Source organism: Musa acuminata, chromosome BXJ2-6 (assembly GCF_036884655.1).
Source record: "Musa acuminata AAA Group cultivar baxijiao chromosome BXJ2-6, Cavendish_Baxijiao_AAA, whole genome shotgun sequence".
NCBI classification, from domain to species: Eukaryota; Viridiplantae; Streptophyta; class Magnoliopsida; order Zingiberales; family Musaceae; genus Musa; species Musa acuminata.
In genome coordinates this window covers 14705168-14727338 of record NC_088343.1, presented here as the reverse complement: position 1 = coordinate 14727338, position 22171 = coordinate 14705168, and the positions used below count along the sequence as shown (strand labels likewise).

The 22171-nt window shown below is 38.2% G+C and overlaps 3 protein-coding genes, 1 long non-coding RNA gene and 1 other non-coding gene across 6 annotated transcripts; 1 reads left to right on the top strand and 4 right to left on the bottom strand.

Moving 5' to 3' along the window:
• Positions 1-274: 274 nt before the first annotated feature.
• LOC135615054 (uncharacterized) lies at positions 275-1333 on the bottom strand. The gene is made up of 2 exons (XR_010487827.1): positions 658-1333; positions 275-562 (listed from the first exon to the last, which is right to left on the bottom strand). It is a non-coding gene; the product is annotated as an uncharacterized LOC135615054 (long non-coding RNA).
• A 607-nt stretch (positions 1334-1940) lies between these two features.
• LOC103988140 (two-component response regulator ORR1) lies at positions 1941-5819 on the bottom strand. Its single transcript, XM_009406677.3, has 5 exons — positions 5510-5819; positions 5096-5175; positions 2850-2927; positions 2703-2773; positions 1941-2430 (listed from the first exon to the last, which is right to left on the bottom strand). Exons 1-5 carry the CDS (start codon positions 5802-5804, stop codon positions 2172-2174), a joined length of 783 nt encoding a protein of 260 aa, XP_009404952.2. The 5' UTR covers positions 5805-5819; the 3' UTR covers positions 1941-2171.
• A 1536-nt stretch (positions 5820-7355) lies between these two features.
• TRNAS-AGA (transfer RNA serine (anticodon AGA)) lies at positions 7356-7437 on the bottom strand. Its single transcript has one exon. It is a non-coding gene; the product is annotated as a tRNA-Ser (tRNA).
• A 410-nt stretch (positions 7438-7847) lies between these two features.
• LOC135615052 (uncharacterized) lies at positions 7848-14965 on the bottom strand. 2 transcript variants are annotated; one of them, XM_065113047.1, is made up of 2 exons: positions 13988-14965; positions 7848-8356 (listed from the first exon to the last, which is right to left on the bottom strand). In XM_065113047.1, exons 1-2 carry the CDS (start codon positions 14777-14779, stop codon positions 8228-8230), a joined length of 921 nt encoding a protein of 306 aa, XP_064969119.1. In that variant the 5' UTR covers positions 14780-14965; the 3' UTR covers positions 7848-8227. The 2 variants fall into 2 exon arrangements, with proteins under 2 accessions (XP_064969119.1, XP_064969118.1); XM_065113046.1 differs by having other exon boundaries at positions 7848-8359; positions 13988-14962.
• A 10-nt stretch (positions 14966-14975) lies between these two features.
• Positions 14976-21536, top strand: LOC103988472 (uncharacterized). Its single transcript, XM_065110889.1, has 6 exons — positions 14976-15090; positions 15687-15742; positions 16632-16792; positions 16935-16988; positions 17081-17132; positions 21169-21536. The coding sequence occupies exons 1-6, from the start codon at positions 14976-14978 to the stop codon at positions 21361-21363; spliced, it is 633 nt and encodes a 210-aa protein (XP_064966961.1). The 3' UTR covers positions 21364-21536.
• Positions 21537-22171: the final 635 nt, after the last annotated feature.

The following is a 22171-nucleotide window of genomic DNA, read 5'->3' as shown; positions in this document are numbered from 1 at the left end:
CACTCATATAAAAGAGAGAATTTTCTAATCCTAATTCACTTTTTATGTATGTCGCGAGCTTCCTAATCCTAAATATTTTTCATGCATGTCGTACCATTTGCTTCTCAACGTAACCTTTGCTTTTCAAGCTTGTCGTAACATTTGCTTCCTAATCCTAAAAAATTGTTCAACAAAAATGTTAATGACTCGGATTTAAATAAAAAGGTACTTTGTCTAGAACTTACGATGGAAAAAAAATGCATCAAAGAAAGATTGACGGGAACAAAACGAAAAATAATAAATTTTGAGCGAAAAATAAGACTTTGCCGAATTGTACATTGGAATGCTATGCCTCAGTAGAATAAGTAATATAACAGGACAAATTTCATCAATGGACAGCATCTGACAACAGTCTTGAAATGACTGCAATTAAACCAAATCAAAAACAGGTGTAGGAATCACACCATTCCCTTTATAAAGACCAAGTTAGCGAACAGCGTACCTGTGATTTCTTTGACTTACTAACTGAAGAAGAAAGAGAACACAATTTGATAGCCATCAGAATGATCAGGACTGCATATTTCTTCTCAAATAAACAAAAAACAACAGGATCTACTTACGATACCCAAATATTTGCAAATCAAAAGCATAAATTCAAGCGAATCGATTGCACATTACCAAACAGAACTCCAAAAGCAAGAAGGATGCAGCAGATTCCCATATGCCAAAACAAGGACACAAAATGGAGCACCCATGGTAAAGAAAAAGCTCTGGTCCTACACATACATATGAGATGCAATCAACTCAACACAAAGACAACCCTCAATACCAATCATAGAACTAAAAACAGACTTTCCCACCAATACCAAACTATCCATACAACTACAAACCACAAGAAAATTCCTTAACAGATGGCCAGAACAATCCGCAAAACCTAAAAGAATAGACACTAAGCAAAATTTAACGTAATGGACCTCAATGATCTCGCAGAGTACGCTACAATTGGTGATCTGAAACCTCAATAATAATAATAAAAAAAGATCAGTAATCGTACAAGATGTTGAACAATCGCCACATCTACAAATCATCGTGTATCACAACAAGATCCGTCCAGAAATATCAGAGAACAATGTCGAACTACTACGAATAGGATTTCAAGCGCAAAAAGAAGGAAAATCGTTACAGAAGGTACAGAGTTTTATCTGAATCCCGCGCCATGTTCTCGGATGAAGGAAAGATCAGCGAATTTCTTGAGCCACAGCCTCGATCGCTGTCTTCTTGGCCGATGAAGGGAGGGAACAAGGAAACCCCGAACGCCGGAGCAGACGACGAACGCAACGACCCAAGTCGAGAAGATTCCTAACGGAACTGGCAAGAAATGGGGTGGAGCACTATTTATAGGGCGAGCTCGGTCACCGACATAAGCGGTACAGTGTTCCTTCCCAGTTTGGTGAATCTCAGCCGTTGATATCCACAATCATAAGATATTTAGGTTAACGTAATGGCGAATCACAGCCGTCAATATCTAATTACACGGTTTCTTTAAGCATTCCTATGGAGCAGCTTAACAAAAGATCGCAAAGTTAGGATAAAGTCCGCATTGAAAGTTTTATGCGATCGTATATGAAGTGTTCGGCTCTATGCGGTTATTGTCAATACATCCCACAAATTAATTTTCTTAAATTAAAATATTAATTTGATAGTGATATATATGATTTATTTATATTATAAGTTGAGCATCTAAAATTTTATCTTCTTTATCTTAACTCTTAAGAATTTAATTTATGGAATGTATTAATTAATTAAGTTGGTAAAGACTTTATGAGGGTGAGGTGTTCCTTTCACCTGCTCAGTGGTTGGGCATTGAAGAGGCAGTTGTCTTCATGAACATAAAGATCTAAAGAGCATTATAATGGTAGAGTTATGACACAACATGTTCAGGTTGGGCATTGGCAAAACAGTGAACAAAAAACAATTCTCTTGTGGCTCAATCACTATTACTCTGCAAACCACCATAAAATCTTATTGGTAGAAGTTCACAAACTCGGATACAGAAAGGGCCAGTGAATACAAGTGCTGGTTTCCATCCTCACAAACTAGAAACATAATGCAGTTTAAGTCTGATATTGAATGGACTATGAGATTTCTTACATCTGATTTCCTGCTGAAAACATTTCTTGTGGTTGTTGATTCTAATTACATGATGAAGACATAACGCTGGACCTCCAAAAGTTAAGTGTCAGAAAAACCGCAGAACCGAATGCTGCTACTTTAGCGAGGAGTGGGCGTGCCTCTGCGCCATTGCTTTCGGCTATCAGAGCCATCGGCAGCTTCCTCTTGCTACCTCGCTTGGACATCGGACCAATTGGTACGGTGTAAGTTCTTAACCTCTGAACATCTTTTACTTGCAGAGGTTTTAGGATGAAATCTTCAGCTCCGATGGCTCGACAGCTAAAAAAGAAGCACCGATGATTTAATCACTATGCAAAATGACAATCTCAGATTTAGAAGGTTTTTTGTTTTAGGAGAACTTCAAAGTAACTAGAATCTCTAGCAAGTAAGAATGTAGCAAATACTCGAGTCATTTGATCCGTAAATCTTTGAACAATTATGAGAAAATTTGACGTATTAAAGTGGAATACGGAAGATAGCTGGAACAAAACCTAAAGTAAGCTCAGAATCATAACTTGAAGAAGTTCACAGTGAAAACGGAAGTAGCAAACCTGCTGATTCTTTCAGAATCATTTTCAGATGACATCATGACTACCGGTATGGATCTTGAGCTGCTATTCGCCTAAGAAATGGAAAGAAAATTATACTCAGCTGAGTATAATCAATAATTAGGAGGTAATTAAAAACACAATTAATACCTTGACGGCCTTGAGGAGGTCTAAGCCAGTCATTTCTGGCATGCAATAGTCAGTAAGAACTATGTCAATCTTCTGGTCCTGCAGAATATATCAATAGTCAGGTTTTGGTAGATTCAGCGTTTTTGTGAGGAAGGCAACATAAATAATAAGCTCACACAGCCAGAGTTTGCAACAGTAAAAAGGATGAGAAAAAGAAAACCTTGACAAATTCATCCAAAATACAGAAACAAAAGAACCTTTTTATACATTCCTTTTTTATGGTCAACAATTTAGAGTGTTGCACCGTGCAACAGATCATTTATCCTCCCAATTGTGAGGACTCTTTGCATTACATCTTTGACAATCAACATCCAGTAAAGCCTTACTACAAGTTTTATGAGTTCCCACAATTAAATCAATATTCTGTAACCACACAGAACCTCCTCCATGCTGTCACTTCAGTCCACCTCATAAATGCATTTACCTCATCGTTTATGATAGAGAGACTGAGTTCTTAAAGGTTTAGAAAAAGTTAAAAAGTGAAGAGCACAACAATAATAAGTTCCATGGGATTTTAAATGAACACTCTTGCATATTTAGCAAAAGGTTTTAGCATCTAAATCATGTTATGAATATATCATGATTGAAAATGTCAATATTGCATTCGAGTACCAGACACTTTCGTATAATATATTTACTTCTACAGATCATATACGTTACAGTTGTATGATGGCCCATGCAGAGCATAAAGGAGCTTGTCATTTAGATCATCTATAAAGGGAAAGAATATTAAGCCATTAGCAACCAAGGATCTCATGCAATTAGAGAGCAATCTTCTGAAAATTCCACCTATAAGGGGACATTTTCTGACATTTGGAAAATGCTTTCTTCTTACTGCCTGCTGAGTTGAAGTTGATATTCAGCTGCTCTCCATAGAATAATATTCATTCCTTTTTCTTGTTCTTCTTGCAAGGTAATATTATTTTAGTGCTTTGAAAGGCATTAATTTTCTATTTACATTTTCATGTTCCTCCTTATCCTTCTCCACATAAACAATGTGAAGAACACTTCTTTCCTTTCCTTGATAGTGAAGCAAGATTGATGCCAAAATACTCTTTATCGTCATTGACTCTTGAACAACTTTTTTTTAGCATGGGAAAAATTATCTAGCTACAGCAACATTGTTAAATTCTGAGAGGGTATTTTTAAGTTGTAGTATAATTAGCAAAGATCAATCTAATTGGAGTTGTAACGTAGTGATGCAAGGATCGATCCTCAGAACAACTTATTTACAGGCATGCAAACTGATGACTTTGCTTCTTGAATTTAACCAGGAGATTTCTATTTTCAACCGGCTGATATTGAATCTCTGAGAAAAGGCCACGAACCAAGGTATCAAAAGGGATCCGGTACAAGATTAATAAATAACATAGCTAAAAGAGTTTTTTTCTTTTACTTTTTTTTTTTTTTCATTTTGCAACTTACAGATTAAGTCAAACATAGCTTGCAGATTAAGCAATCGAATAGAAGCTTCAGCAAACTGAAAGAAGCATTAATGTCATCAATTTGCTCAGAAGTAACTATTAATCAACAAGATCGAGTCAAAAGTAAATTCGGAAGTTAATAGCATTTCAATATATTGGTCCAACTGATAGCTGCAATTATTTAGTAACTGTTTTGTTGATTCTGATAAAGATAAATGACATCAGTTGAATAACAATTTAGATTATACCTATTTTATATGACATAAACAGAAGTCCCTAAGTTTGTCCCTGTTTTATATGATATAACAATTTGTTGAAGTATTCTCGAATTATTCACAAGTTTGTGCTTGGGCAAATGGTTCAAAGGATAATTCTCAATAATTAGTCAACCTAAAATAAACTAATAAGTAATTGTTCAAAAAACTATGTGGTTTACTCTTGAATCATTCAGCATCACTTCGAAAACTTATCATGAAATGCGAGGCTATGCCGCAACCATGTTCAACTCTCCGGCATCAAAATCTTTCTGTTTTCATATCTTTTTCTTTTCTAGCAACTATATAACCGAATCAGCTCTGAACTTCTATCGAATATACCGATCGATTGAGCATTTGCTTCAGTAATTCTTAAAAGGAAATTGCAAGAATTAATTCATTGCCTACATATGTTGCACATTACATATCGAAGAAACTAAGTGTCATGCAGCTGATAGCAAACGATAATTCCAGGAGCCAGAGCAGGCTATTATATCAAATAACTCAGAGAATAATAATACAAACTTACATCATGGTTGGGTGGTTTGGCCTCAATTTCATTGAGGCCGAGAACTTCCATAGCTTTCTTTCCTGAATCAACAGAAACAACTGGAAAGAGAAAAGAAGAAAGAAAAAGTTATAACTTTATGGAGAACAAAGAACAACCTTTTTTTTATCAAATATATTAAAATTGATCTGCCTGCATTAGGAGTTCATCTAACCATGTAGCAAACAAGCCTACAAGTCAACCTCATTCCCACATAGAAGCAAGAAAAAGCATTGACCCAAAAAAATGTAAAGAAAAAGGAGATTCTAAGAACAGAAACAAACTCATGTGACCAATGACACAAAAGCATTTACATAGAACAGAGATTTCGAATCATAAAAATCACATCTTCCCCAATAATAATTAGTACCGAACATAAATAGAACCTTATCTTACCATCAAAAATTCCTTCACTCCTTCTGAGCAACATCTCCACAATCTTCCGGTCCACAGGGGAGTCATCCACCACCAGCACTCTCACCACCTCCAATCCTCCACCGCCACAGTCATTTACGTCCATCTCCTCGCCCTCTTCCTTGACCTCCTCCATCTCCTCCACCGCCCTTCTCTGAACTCCCACGAGATGTCCGAGAGAGAGGGAGGGAGTGCGGTGGCTTTGCTTGTTCTCAAGAGGAGGGGAGGGGTGAGAATGGCGTGGGCGGGTGGAGTCGTCGTACCTGTCTTTTCCCATACAGCAACCGCTCGTGTTGGCTCTCGTGTCGATCTCTGATTGGCTTCGATATGGTCCCAGGAATAGGATTTTAAAACATACTTGATTTGCTGTTTCCTACAGGGCAGCAATCGATGATCGTGAGATGATAAACCACGTCATGAGAAAATGGACGGTCGTGATGGCAGCATAGCCTCTCGTCGCTGTTCGGAGCAAGCAGGAAGGCTACGTGTCGAATCCCGTGGGACCCACTACTGTTTACACCTGGGGCGAGCGGGAGGCGCAGAGGCTGTTCCCTGTTTACGAGCTGCAGCTGAAGCATTAGTGGGGGAACGGATTGATTTCTTTATAAGATTTTGTTGTCGGGAGAATCTTTGGATTTGAGTCATTGACCGCCTCCTCCTCCTCCTCCTCCTCCTATCCCACCAGTTTTCTGAAAACAAATTAATTAATTATTCTTAAAATCTAACTCATATTTTTCGTCAGCAGAACAAAAAATACAGAGCGAGGTGAGAGGAATTAGGAGTGCCATCACAAACACAAGTGACAGTGCTGCTGCCGCTCCTCCTCTATTACACCCATGGATGCATAACGAAGTGCAATAAGCTCCTGCAAATGTGAATAGATGGGTTTCAGTCCGTGGGTTGATCCTGGAGAGAGAGAGCAGGAAGCTGAAGCAAGAACTCCTTGCTCCTACTGTCACATCTCTTGGGAAGATTGAAAGCATTGTTGGATCCTCGAAATCCTGGGTCGGTTCCCTTGTCACCCAGTGGGTGCAAATAGACATGTCCCTGCCTTCATTACTCTCTGTCCCCGTCCGTCCTCGTTTCAGAGAGAGAGAGAGCGAGAGAGAGAATCTGCTGTAGCCACATTGAAGTCTCACTGTTGCAGACTTCATCATTCGAAGACCTGTGTTCATAGAGACAAGCAAACATGGCAGTACTGTACTGCAAATATGCTGCTGCTGTTTGCGATTATGCTTGTGATGCGTGCACCTGTGGCAACTAATGAAGGAGGCAGTACCGGAAAGCGAAGAGATGGGGCTGCATTTGCATGGATGCGTTCTCCCAAGTCAAGCTCGCTGTTCATCTCGAGACAGTAGGATTTCCAGGGACGAGGATACATGCTGTTCTGGCCGCAGAACACTGTTCCAATCCGTTGGTGAATCATGTCGACAGTGCCAAGTAGCCAAAATGGGTGAAGCAGAAGCGATGTGATGAGGCGGCGAGTGCCGATGAGAAGGCACAGAATCTTGCTTGTGTGAGGTCATGTCACGGCAGGTTTCGGAAGGAAGGCTGTGTACAGAGAGACTCCACTCCTTTGGAGGAGCAAAAAAGGCATCAAAGATCAGATCGAGTTGTTCTTCGGAAAGCTATGCAGTCGTATTTCGTCAAAGATTTGGGGGACATTACGGAGGAGAAAAGCTACGCACTCTTACTTCGTCAAAGATTTCATGGAGTATGTACGGTTGGGAAGAGAAGGTTGTGTGCGTTCTTCGTTTCGTCAAAAGAACTTTTATTCCGTAATGGAATTTGGAGTCGCCGCCGGGAATATGATATAAAAAGATTGCCACGTGGTCGGCAGGATTCGAACCTGCGCGGGCAGAGCCCACATGATTTCTAGTCATGCCCGATAACCACTCCGGCACGACCACTTAGTGATCACCAATTAAATAAAATCATATATATTCATTTTACATTACTGGCAATCTTTAATAATTGGGATTGGCTGATGCTTTGTTGGAGAGATGAATGGATGATGAAGGGAAGAAAATAACCTACAGCTTCTCTCTCTAACATGATTAATCTGATCCAAAGAACCTCTATCGTTAATTAAACCATTTAAATTTGAACTGGTATTTATCGATCAGAACCTAGTAAAGTAGTTACTCTTTTAGGACATGAGAAACCAAAGGTTCTAGGTAACAAAACAAAAGACTTTTGAGTACATTCTTTTACCTCATCTCAACAGATACACGAAGCAAAATAACACATTCTTCTTACATTATGATACTAATTTGTATTTCTTGGCAGGATTCTTTGAATTGTTCCAAATGCACATTAGTAAGCAAACATTATGGAACTCCATATACCACATTTTTACAGCAAATTGCAAGCATGTGATTTACATGACCAACACTGTATCTGATACACCTGATGCACTTGTACAGTCTCATTCTTGTGCAGATGCAATCAACTAGCGAAAAGACTACAGTCCATGGAGAACTTATAGTGATCTCAAAGAGAGACCATCATTCACATATAAACAATGCTTACAAGCCATACGAAATCTACTGATATGCTTGCGTGAGATTATAGAACACACATATGTTTTCAGTAATAAGAGTTTCCAGGCTTCCATAAAAAGTAGATGCATATTGGATGAGGGGGGTGTCTTCCAGTGACTAGTTTGGAACACCTCCATCCGTGGATTCGTAATGCACCTCATTGAAGACCCACCACGGACCATGGGATCAAGCCACCAGAAGGTAGTGAGGCTCTCATGGTTGGGACGCGCCTCACAACTGAGAAAGCTTCATTGAGACGGGATGCATTGACTTTCAGCTGGAATGCCTTCTGCAATACAGAGATTTATCAGGAAGGGGATCCTCAGTGCATAAATTTGCCGAATCACATGAAAAAGGATGTTTTATGATATTCTACATTACATTTATTTACCCAAGAATAGCCTCATTCAGGTTTCTTAAGCAAAGGCTATATTCTGGTACACGTCATTTTAAATGCCAGATAAGGAGCAGACTAGCAGTTGAGCAAGACAAAGCATGCTAGTAATTTCTGAGGAGAAAGTAAGTTGCAAAGCAAGAATGACTTGGGTAACCAAAGATAAAATTAACCAAACACTAATATTCAAAACTCCAACTGATTTAGCTCAAGGTTGTGGTTCATGTTCATTTACGATTGAGGCACATCAATGAACTTAATAGAGATAACACCAAATGCCGAATTTAGCAGGTCATCTTTAGTTGTATTAACTTGATGCAACCATAGCATAGAAACTCAATAGATCAGTTGGATGGAGTAAATTCCAAAGTGTTGGCTCAAATTCCCAACTAGGAAGATACAGCAACAAGAAACCTTTAGGAAAGCAAAAATGTAGCTTCACGCATCGAGTTACCAAAGTATAGTGGGATCGCTATGTGTAGTAACTAGTTCAACATAGCACCTTCCTTGGCATACATGTAAACCACAAATTTTGGCAACTACAAAAAGCTAACTATCATGTTGTAACCAAGAAGGACACATAAGATCATCACCTAGGATGCCTAGTTGTTTGTGTATTGCAATCTGAAAGACAGGAACACCGAAAACTGTGTTTTTAACCATATTTCAACTTTGTTCACTCTCAACTTTGTATTTGGTAGAGTTCAGCATTTAACAAAACATTGCCACAGAGTTCAGCATTTGCACACTAACTACAATTAAGTAGCAAGTGGCCAAGTAAGAACGTGACTAGAGAATGGTAGATCTAAAGTTGAGTGTGTGAAACATAATCTAACTTTCTTTATCTTGTTGATAGATTGAATCATTTTCATTCATTCAAGGTCCATTAACAAGGGAGTATGACCTTACAAACTAAGTTTCTATGCTATAACCAATAGAATCCTATATTATATGAAATATCATGTTGGTGTAAATACTCATACAATACAATTAAGACCATCAGTATATCTGTTCACAATGCACGGAAATATCAAGTCACAAACATAAATGCAAACAATAATTATAAAATGTTAAAGCAAGTGAAGATAGGAGGCAAACTCCAAAATATGAACATGAACAAGCAGGGGTTTAAATAAGTGTCCGGGCGCTCGCCTAAGCGCGTGGGTGAGGCGAGGCACGAGCACCTCACGCCTTGACCAAGCGATACGCTGCCTAGGCGCTTGCCTGAACCCAGGCACCTTGGGCGAGCGCTCGATTCAAACGAAGCAACCGAACCAGACTTTTAAGTTTGATTCGATTGAACAGTAGCTATTTGGTTCGATATAACCAACTAAGCTACATACTCCCCCAACCCCGCTCCCCTCACGCGACCCTGAGCCATAAACCCAAGCGCAATTGCCAACACACAAGGTTGGCGCTTCCCCTGTCATTGATGGATGGGTCCGACGACCTAGCTTTCGTGCGTAGTTCCCTCCGTCACCGCTGCTTTGGTGTGCAGCTTCTTCCACCATCGAGGGAGAGGAATGTAACTTCCTTCGCCATTGACAGACACCTCTGAAGCTTCCTCTGCCTAGACGTTGTCACTCGCAGCTTCCGCTGCTACTACGGTTCGTAGCTTCCTCTACTACTGCTACTGTCGTCTGAAGCTTCCTCTGTTGCTGTTGTTATCCGAAGCTTCCTCCGCCACTACTACTGCCATTTACAGCTTCCTTCGCCATCGCCATCGTCGTCCGAAAGTTCCTCCATTACCGTTGCCCTCTCTTTCCCTACTTTCCACTCTTGGTGACTCTTTTCTCCCCCTCTAACTACTGTTAATAGTAGACAATTTACTGTTAACAATAGATTGTTAACTACTATTATCATATAATAATCTACTGTTAACAATAGATTATTAACTACTATTATCATATAATAGTCCCTACTTAGATTTTAACATTGCTAATCTCTATTTATTTAGATCTATTATTAGGGTTTCAAGATTAATGACACGCGTACAAAGCAATTCAGAAGATTCATAAAAAAATTCAAGAAATTATTCTGTTTGAAAATACAATTATCTAAAGGATCCTAAGGTCCTAATGCAATTACTTGCATCTTTTGTGATAAGACCACCATAAATGATATTTTCTGTACAAAGCAGCATTAAGTAGGAAATTTCAAGAAAGTGTCAATCCAAATAAGAAAAGAATATATGACAGAAAAGAAAAAGAAGTCATGATTGTTAAGAAGGATAAAAAGGGACCGATGAACTTATATATGTATTAAGGATCACAAAAGCAACAAGTGCAAGTAAGAGCAAAATTAAGACAAACAAATATAAGTGATATTTGTGATAAGAAAATATAGGAAAAAATAATTCAACAGATTGCTCGCTTCTTCTATCAGGCTGGCCTTCCTTTTAGTACTTGTCATTTAGATAATTTTAAATAGATGATTGAAGCTATTGGAAGATATGGTGGAGGATTAAAACCTTCAAGTTATTACGAATTGCGAGTTTCATTACTAAAAACAAAGTTGGATTATACAAATGACTTATTAAAGGGTCACAAAGAATCATGGGTAAAGCATTATTGCTTTATTATGTTAGATGCTTGAAACGACGGGAGACGTAGAAGTATAATTAATTTTATGATCAATTATCCTTTAGGAACCATGTTTGTAAAGTCAATAGATGCATCATCCTTTATGAAATCTAGAGAAAAAATATATGAGTTGCTTGATAATAAGTTTGTGGAAGAAATTGATGAATAAAATATCGTCCAAGTTACAAACGACAATAGAAGCAATTATGTGTTAACTGGTAAGATTTATCTTTTGAATTTTAAATTTTTTTAATTACTTTATGTCTCTAATTTATATAAAAGAACTATGTGACTCCTAAGTCTTAACAATTTTGTTATCTTTTGTCTTGGGTAAATTATTTGAAACAAAAAGATAACACTTATATTAGACTTAATGTGCGGCACATTGAACTGATTTAATGTTGGAGGATATTGGAAAGATTTCTGACATCAAGAAATTTTAGAAAGGACAATATTTGTCATTGGATTTCTTTATAATCATACTAGAGCTTTAAATATGATGAGATAATTCATATGTAACAAGGAATTGGTGAGATATGGTGTCACCTGATTTATTACCTCCTTCTTGACATTACAGAGCGTATATCATAAAAAACGTAACTTGAGAAATATGTTTACCTCGGAGAAATGAATGATAAGCAAATGGGCAAAAGAAACGAAAGGCAAGAGGGTCGATGATATTATCTTAATGCGGTTCTTTTAAAATCTTATAGTTTACACATTAAAGGTAATGAGCCCTCTTGTTCGAGTCCTTCAATTGTCAGATAATAAAAAGAAATCTACAATGAGATATATTTATAAGACTATGGATAAAGCAAAAGAGATAATTAAAAAGTCTTTTGATGAAAATGAAGACTAGTATAAGAAAATATTTGGAATCATTGACGAAAGATGGAATTATCAATTTCACCGTCCATTACATGCAGTAGGATTTTATTTGAACCCATAATGCTTTTATAAGAATACCTCCATTGAGTTTAATGCACTAGTTGTAAATGGGTTATATAAGTGCACTGTAAGATTGGTTCCAAGCCTTGATGTGTAAGATAAGACCATACGTGAATTATCATTATATAAGAATGTCAATGGTCTTTTGAAAATTTTAATGATAGTTCAATCTAGGACAACTACATCCCTAGGTATTTATAAATTTATAGAATTAATTTTATGTATAGTATGTTATTGTTAATAATAAAGTAAATTTTCTAGCTAAATGGTGAAATCTATTTGGAAATTTCACTCCAAATTTATAACAATTGACTATAAAAAATTCTTAGTTTGACTTGTAGTGCTGCATGATGTGAGCAAAACTAGAGTGTCTTTGAGTATGTAAGGATGACAAAATATTTTTAATTCAATTAATCTATTTTTCTTAGATAGATGCATTAATATATTTTTAAATTAAACGATATGACAGATTCACACAAAGAGAAAAATCAATTACAACATCAATGATTACATGATCTGATTTATATAAAGTGTAATCAAGTATTGAAAACTTATCATGATTTACGAAATACATTAATCTAATATCATTACAAGATATTGATGATTCAAATGAGTGGTTGGCGAGGGAAAATGATGCGAACATACAAGATGCCGAAGATGAGTTTGTATTTGAAGATAACAGCTTGACACAGAGAGATATGGCAAGAGCTTCAGGTGTCGAAGAATTACAGACATATACAAGATAAATGATAAAAACAAAATGAGTATAAAAGCCTCAAGTTCATCTCCTGATATTGTCGAAGAGGAGAAAACATATTTTAATGAAGATCGAAGAGAGAAAGAGAAAGATGATGATACGTTTGAGAATAATGATGTTGATTGTGATGATGATTAAATTTGATTTAAAAATTTATTGTTTTGAGTCTTTTGACATTTTTGTTATTAGAAGATAGATAATGTGACTTGATACTTTAGATCTTTTTCATTTAATGTCGTATTTTTATTTATATAATCATATTTATCAATTATATTATACATTTTTACATTTTAAGATTTCAGAGTTAGTCGTTTCGCTTGGGCAAACACCTAGCACCTTGTATTTTGGGACCTCGGCACCTTTTGTCTCCTAGTGGATTTTAAATCACTGTGAACAGATGAAGGATGGTTGAAATGACTTGTAGGAGGACAAGCTTGCATCAAATAGTTAACATGTGCCTTCATACCTTCATATGCTTATTAGGACAAGCAAATATCAACCTACATGCCAGTTCCCCATCTTTGAGTGGGGTTGAGATAGAAAATTAAAAAAGGGTCGAAGCTTCCAAATTATCTCCTTGACAAAAATTAGTGTTCAAGGGAAAATACAGCATTAATTGAACAAGATGCCTAGTGCAAACAATAATACTGATGATGATAAAAATATGCAAGGAAGCAAAAGCAACAAAAGAAATCAGCTGTTATCCAGGCTGACCTCTATATATTGACAAGTTTCTTTCACTTTAAAGCATAATCAACAGAATACTACCTCACAAACTAGTTAAAAACTAAGATAGTATGCAGCTATTAGTAATTTGATCACATGTTGCTGCTAACAATTTTGTTCAGAATGCACATAAATATTTAGGTTGCAAAGACCAATGTTATCAAGTAATGAATTGGAGTATAAAAATGAACATGGCAAAAACAAATATATACCATCAAAACCTTAAGATTTAGACAAGTATGATTTTAATTAGGATAGCTCTAGTACTTCCATAAAGGACAACATTGCAACAGATAGTTAAGAATGTGCCTTTAGATGCTTATTTGGACAGCTGGATAGCAAAAAACTCGAAAGAACGACAAAACTGATTGCTTCAAGTAAAATTTTTTTCTCCCCAACAAAAAATAATATGCAAGAGATAGATTAACTAAGCAAGGAACCTGCTCAAGAAGTAAATAACTAAATAAATAACCATTGACTAAGGAAGGAAATAGATACCAAAAACTTTACCTTTTCATCCAGGCTGACCTTGAGAGGAATACTTATAGTCTTTTGTTTCATCCGATACAATCGTTTTCGGAGCATGAAAACCCCCAAGATCGCCGCAGCAATGGAGATACACCAAACTGGCTTCACCTTGAAAGCACAAAACTTTAGAATCTCAAATGGAAACTTCCACCAAACCATCCCTTTCTTCTCTCGTCCCCCATTCAAAACGTTCCCCGACCGAATGTTCTTAGCACCCATTTCAACTGGAGAACTGTAGCGCTCATCAGTCTTCGCACGTTCATCGGATCCCACTTCGTCAGGAATTTCAGCTCCCATCTCTGTCCCTTCGATCCCAACAATCCCCTCGGGACCCACTGCTTTCACATCCTCTTCTCCATCGGCCCTCTCTCCAGTCTCCAAACCTCCGGCGCTAAATTCCTCCTTTTCGCTACCAAGAAGTGACCTTTGCCCGTCCGACGACTCATCCGACCAAAACCCGCCCAAATCCTTGCGACGGAACTCGATCACGGGAAAATCCACCTCCCCCTTTGGCCGATCGAGATACCTGGAGTCAGATTCTGGGTCGATCCAGCTAGGGTTATCGGAATCGACCTGCTCCTCCTCCTCCTCCTCCCCCTCAAGGGCAAAGGGAGCACCTTTCTGATACCGTATCTGGGAGTCGAGAGTAAAGTAATCAGACTTGATGGCGCCGTCTTCGGAGTCCTCCGACGACGCTTGTAAGGGCTTAATATCCTCTCCCGCCTCAGAGGCGAGGAGCATCTCCCAGTCGCGGAAGTCAGAGTGCTCTTCCATGGCGGCCTGGTCGAAAGATAGGGAGAGCGACGGAGGAGAGAAGCTCTTAACCTAGGCGTGCGATCGGGCGAGGGGACAAAAGCGCATCGGAGATGGGAAGACACGGACGTTATCTTTTTCTTGCGTCCTTCGTCGGTTTCGAAGGAATAAAGCGTAGACAAACGCTCGATTTGATGCGAGGGGCGAGAAGACGGTCATGTGGAGGCCAAGGGAAAGCCGTCAGCTGCAGGAGAGCCACCCATCACCGGCCTGCACGGATCTCAATGACCACATATGGTCTCTCCACTCGACAGCGCTGCATGGAATCATACGTGAGACTGCTACCAACGAACGGTCATGATGTGGGGATCGAAGGATCCCACGATCCGTCGACAGCGGCCACAGAACATGGCGGGCGCGGCTGCAGTACTGACAAAGGCACCAAACGTTAAAAGGCTGTCTTCCATTGGTCACTAATTGCGGGTCCCATATAACGACGGCGACCTCTCAGCTTACGATTGGAGATGTACTCTCGAGTGCGTCCCCTCACAAACCGGCGTTGTGGAATTGGGTTGCAGCCGAGAAGGCGAGAAGAGTCACCCTTGTTGACTCGTCGCCAGCTCGACTCGGTATCATGCCATGGCAGCCAAAAGATGAGAAGGTGCAGCATTCGATGTTATCATGAGTGACGAAAGACACACAAAAAAGGTCGATTGTTTGATGAGATCAATGGACCATTAAGTTACGTGGATGGATTTGCATCAAAGCTTGCGGCAGTGGAGAGGTCACGATAATGCAGGAGGTAGCATGGAATCGATAGTAATTATAGTATCCAGAATGAGCATCATCAACCTTTGTCGAACATCTTCATCGCAGCTATCGATGCCTGTGAGAAATTTCTTTACTTTTGTTATGTTATGTGTGATAGTGGCTTTCAAAATCAAGAAGAAAGAATGGGAGGCATCAAGGAAGGAAGCTCACACCGTAAGTGTACACATTCCCCGCCTCCAAATTGATAACCTCGTGTCAATGATGATGGGGTATAAAGAGAAATAACTTTTGTATATGAACAAATATTAGCAGATCGTAACGGAATTAAATGAAATCATAATCAAATAAACACTAAGATATATGTGAAAAATCTCTCTAATGTGAAGGGTAAAAATCACATGATAAATTAGAGATAATCCACTATTAGAATAATGAATATACAAATCTCAATCTCTTGTCATAAACCCTAACAAAAATCATAAGAGAATAATTGGATATAAGGATCATGTCACTGTCCACAATATCTAAAACCTTCCCAAGTAATCACAGCAAGAGTCTACTGTAGATTTGATCTAACTTGAAATGAGAACGCTACTAGATGATTGAGAATAGTTTCTTTGCGTTGTCCTTGTTTTCTTTTCTTTCTTTATCTTATTTTGCTATATTTTTCTGTCAAAAAATGCACCCACCTTTACGCCAAAACGTAACCACCACACCTCCCTTATATTGATATAGGGTTAGGTTAATAGAAGATGTGGACTGTGGACTGATAAAACCTACATTGGACTGAATATGGGCTGTCAGCCCAACAAATAATTGGAGGATAGCAATGACAGTCGCGTCATTATAATTGAAAATTATAATTTTCAATTATAATTTTTGACCATTAAACCGCACTTATAATATATTATTGATCTTTTATAGTGGCCTCATGAAACTATGAAGTTGTTCCGAGGAGTAAGAGATCCGCTGATTCCGTCTACATCCGCATCCGATATGGATCCGACCCGACAACACTGGTGAAAAATGTAAATTACCAAATTATAATGTTTCACGTCATCTCCGACGCTTAATCACGTGCATAGTCACGTGGTGATAACAGCACTTGAAGCTCGACGGAATAAGGCCGTTTCTGTCGTTCTTATGGTTCTGTTCTCGTGCTGGACGAAGCGATAATGGAGACGACATCCTCGGGACCGTCCACCAGGCCACCGTTGCCGACTCGGCGGCCTACGAAACGCCTGTTGTTCGACAGGCGCTACGGTTGGGTGTACTGCTCCCCTTCAGCTTTTCTTATGCCAATTTGTAGACTAGGGTTTCCTTTCTCGACACTTCAAGAATCCATGATCGTGTCAAAATTGGTCTCGTGGATGTACGGATTTCATGAATTTTTCTTATTTTACAGCTTCGATGAGTGGAAGGATCCTTCAGAAGAAGCTTTAGCTGGTGGTCGAGGAATGTATGCTCTTCTTGCCGCTGTTTCTGATACTAGGAATGTTATCGCTTCTTTACCCTGTAATTTATCTCCTATGATTTTTTTTTTACATTCAGGTTTTGCATTTTGCCGATCGCGAAGTCAATGCTGAATGTCGCATCGTTGTCGGTATGAATCACATAAAAAAGTTTTCTTTGTATTTATTTTTAAAGTTGCAGGCTGCTGTAGAATTGAACACTTTGGATTTAGTTAATGATACTAGATTTATACCAGTTCTACAAGCATTCTCGTGAGTAGTAGAGCAGAGGAAAGTGCAAGAAACATTAGAATTTGCAATCTTGTGTTTAGTATAGTGTATAATAGCTTATCAGGCATTTAGTACAAGCGACATGCTTATGACCACAATCAACTAATATTTTGTGGAAGCTTCTTTCTTTTTTGGAGAAAACTAGACAATTGTGCAAGAGCACAAGAATTTGCAATTTCAGATTTTTTTTACAATAAAAATGCTTAACGTTCAGGAATCAAGCAAATATCATCATAGCCCTTGTAACTCCGAGTCCAGATAACCACGATCAATTAATTACTTGTGGGAGCTTCTTTCTCTAGTGCAAGGAACACTAGTATTTACAATCTCATTTTTAATTTGGATAGTCAATGGCAAATATTAAGGAGTTGAGCACATGGAATATTCTCACTACAGTCATCCTAGTGAATAAATACAGGCAGCTAATTGATTGGACTGAGTTTGCTTACAAAGCTTGTGCTTTTGAAAAGATGCTGATTTGATTTTCCTGCCATGTAGATTAGGTTGATTTATGTGTTGCTATGTGTTGTAAAACTCACACAGTCTATGGTTTTATATAAAAGGTCTGGTTCCTAGCTATTACATTGTTAGAACTTAGATATATACAATCTTTTCCTTTAATTACTTATATGAAGCTAAAATACAGATATAACGTTGTTATATACAATACATATGCATGGTACTTATGTTAAGCTAAAAATATGGTGTTTGGCTGCCTGGACTATCTTTATTTCTATATTTGTGTGTTATGGTAAATTATTTATCTAGAATATTGCCTCTAGATTGTCACCTCTTTGAAGTATGAGCTTTACATTAAATTTCATAAGTGGTTAATATTGGTCAAAGTCCTTTTTCTTTTACAATGGTAACTTATTCTTGTCCTAATAAACTATGTTTTAGAACTCCTAAGATATCATTTTAGCTTAACTTGCTTACAATAGAATAGAAATTCATTTCTTTTTTAGGCTTATTTCTACGTCATTAAGTTTTGGAGTCATATGGTAGTTCTTTTTTTGGTTAACATATGTGTCAAATTCTAAAACATATTAGGCTGTCTCGGTGAACTTATACAGGGCTTATCTCGCTATAACAAAATCAAATTGTTGATGTGAGATAGGTATACTTGTAATCTCGTTGGTACTAGGTTCATAGTAACGTAGTTTTTCCCCCTTTGTTTGCTTGACAAGGCTATTCTTCTTTTTCATGCAAACTGTTGCTCCATTTTGGTGATTTTTTGTCTTTTGTTTTTTTAAACTGACAAAGATGAACCTCATGGCCACTTCAATATATAATTAATTTGGTTTGCTACAATTTCTCCCCTCTATTTTCCTGGAAAATATGATTATCTTTTTGATTTTATAAAAAATTCTATTTCACAAAATGATTCCTTCTCTTTCTTTATCTTTTCCTGAGCTCACAATGATCGACCTCATTGCCATTTCTGTAGCACTATGACTATTTTGGACATATACGACCAGTACCATAATGTCACAAGGGGGTAAACATTGATGATAACATTTCTATTGTCCACTATTGCATTCTTATGAATACATTTTCTTCCTTAGTTATGGAGGGCCAGTTTTTCTTGATGTGCTCCATCCACCATTGTTTCTATATTGAATTTTATGTCCAAGGAAGCAACATCTTGTTCTTTTAATCTGCTTTGCTGTGTAGACAACAGAAGGGTTATAAAAACATAGATTTCAGATCAGAAGGATGTATCTAAGGAAGATGTTTTGCTTTTCTAGGCTGTGTATCTTGGAAGTTACATTTATTTTTTTTTTGAAGTAGATAGAGGTACATGATTTTCATCTATATTGACTTGAGTTAGCTATCTCTGCCATATATGTCACCACATATGCAAGTTGGCCAGTGATTATTTGAGTCCTTGGGAAATGAATGCGGGTTTGGCACAGGTGCCCAAGATGCCCTTGAGCTACACCAGAATCTTGGCCTGATAATCTACTTGCTAACTGCCTCCATCTGATACAAAAAAGTAATAACCGTGTCATAAATTCCTCGAACTGCTTCACTATCTATGCCTGAAAATTTACTTGATAAACTGCCTCTATCTGTTACTGATGCCATCCATATCAAGGCCAAAGACAGAATTTCTGTGTTCAATTTAACTTCATCATGATTTAAATCTTATCCTGAATAAGAAGTGAAATGACTACTTCTATGTGATTAGTTTTATTGATTATTGCTTTCCACTCTATCATTGTTTATGTGGTTTTAATCAAGGTTTTTAATTTTGTACTGTATCAGTGTATCGAGCTTTGCTCTATACGGTATGGTAGGCATACCACTCGGTATATATATGTTTATATACATATTTATATAAAAATATGTTTATATACATATGTTTACTCATAAACATATATATTATTATATACATATGTAGTTCAACGACCAATAGTATCATCATCAATGTAATTTCTAACTTCAATATTTATTTGTGGACAACATCCTAAGTGATGCTAGGAATGTTTAAACATATATGAGTAACATATATAAAAAATTATCACCCCCTTTCCATCTCGAGAGATGGAAAGGGTGTGATGGTGGAGCGGGCGAGGATGCGATGGGTCGCCTTCGTCCCTAGCTCGAACTCATCCCTCGCTAGGCCCTCCGCAATGCTCCCGCGGTAGCTGAATCCGACGGGGATCCAACGTAGAGCGAGCTCATCTCCTACTCCCCCGCCGCTGCTGCCCTCATCGACTGTAAGGAAGAAGACCAAGATGATGGTGAGAGCGAGAAGGGGAAGCAATAGTCTAACCTGGGTCGTGATCCCTTCCTTCATTGTCGACCACGACCTCCTCGACCACAACGGCCACGATCCCTTTGCTCCCTACCGCATTTTGCCCAACGGAGCGCTTCTTCGTGTCCCGCCATGTCCAACTCCCTTCTCCATCATGCCTTCTTCGTCCAACGAGCGCCGCAGCCTCGTCTTCCTCGCTGTCGTGCTCTTCATCCTGTCCGCTAGCTGATACCGCTCGGTAGCGAGCGGTCCGCGTGCTTGTCAGCTGGCGGACTGGTACAAACCGCCCGTACCGAGCGGTACGATTTGAGATTTGAATCCTTGGTTTTAATTATAAAGTACATACCAACTTCTTAATACTGTTTTATTTATACAAATCAAATGTTCACCTTTCTGGCAGACCATCATAATTGATTATAATTGGGATTAACAGGACACCATTGTCAGCTAAATTACCGTTAGCGTAAAGAAGGAATTGACTCGATAATGGATGAAATCCCTATGTTATTCGAAAGCACATCGATATAACATTTTCTCTGATGGGGCATAGTGGAACTGTTGTTCCTAACAGGGCTGTTGTTTTCTCCTGTTGTATAAGTGATGGATTGTTGTGAATTTGTTATGAGCCTTGTCTTGTCCATTATTGGTCTGATTTCTGAACTATGCTTGCTGTCTATATTATGAATATTCTGAGTTTCTAATTGTGTTATATCAGGTAATCATTTGGCTTGTCCATTATTGGTCTGAGTTCTGAACCATGCTTGCTATCTATGTTATGAATACTCTGAGCTTCTAAATTATCAGACACATAAGTGATGCCTAGAGTAATGATCATGTACTATTGCAGCATGACATATTTAATAGATATAAGACATTTATCTGTTTGAAAATTAAGTGAGCCTCTGTAGTTCACTACCAGAATATGGTTTCCCAATAATGGATGTCTCTTGACTTTCATTGCATGGTTCGGTTCATGTTTTTGCAAAATGTACTGGGTGACAATATTGCTGAACAAAGCAGAAAACAAGACCATAAACCTACACTGAAAGACGAAAGTTTGTACATGGTTTTCTTTTATCACCTTCATTTACCATAGATGATCTTCGTGAACTTATATTTCATATTTCACTTTGCAGATCAGTCTTGCAGCAGATTTTGTGATCAAAGCTCTTAAGTCTCCTATTCAACTTTCTCAACAAGAATTGCATGCTAACCTGTGTAGTCAGTTTCATAAGCTAGCACTTAATATGCAGGGATGGAATCTTAAGTTGATAACCTTGGGTAATAGGAGACAAAATGCCATGAACTCTGAAGAGGTTCCTACAAACTGAACCAATCCCTCGGCTGCATCATGCTGCAACTCAATGGATTCTGTTATGATGAACTATTGGAGTATGATGTTTGTTTGAGATGTAAATGAAGATTTACATTTCATTCGAGGAAGTTACTGAATCTTGTGAGAAGACTATGTGATTACAAGGATATGCATGATTGATTGAGCCAAGGTAACCCCTCAAACTGAGCTGAACTGGGTAGAAATGTGCATCATCAATTTCACATGGTCTTAAATGGGTGATATGTACATGTAATGTACATGAAACGTACATGGCATGTGGATCACACAAATTTACTCTTGGATAAACCTGTCTCATTTGAATAGTGATAGACCTTGAGCCACAAGCGGACCCGGACAATACATCCAACTTGCTATCTTCATGAATTTTTGTTGGGTAAGCTTTTTTGTTTTCTTGTTCACAAATTTTGGTAGGAATTTTAATCAGGAAAGTCAAATGACCATTTCTTCTCCTGTGTATAAATGGTTTGGGTAGCTATAGGCTTCAACTTGTGCTTACGGTTTACTTTACCAAACAGGGAAGAAGATCTTGATTCCTCAAGGTGGGGAAGAAGCGGTCCTCAAGTTAAGTAGGTATTGTGTGGCCATGGCTACCTTCTTCTGGTTCATTCTACTACTGTTCTCACCTGCTTGTCCCATCCATCCGTTTCAAGTTCATGGTCCCCAAAAGGATCAATTTTAGCTTGGTTCTTATTACCAGGGTGAGAGACACCACATGAAAATAACAATGCCCAATTTGGCCAACTTCAACCATCATGATTGGGGCACTGTATTGATCTTCCGAA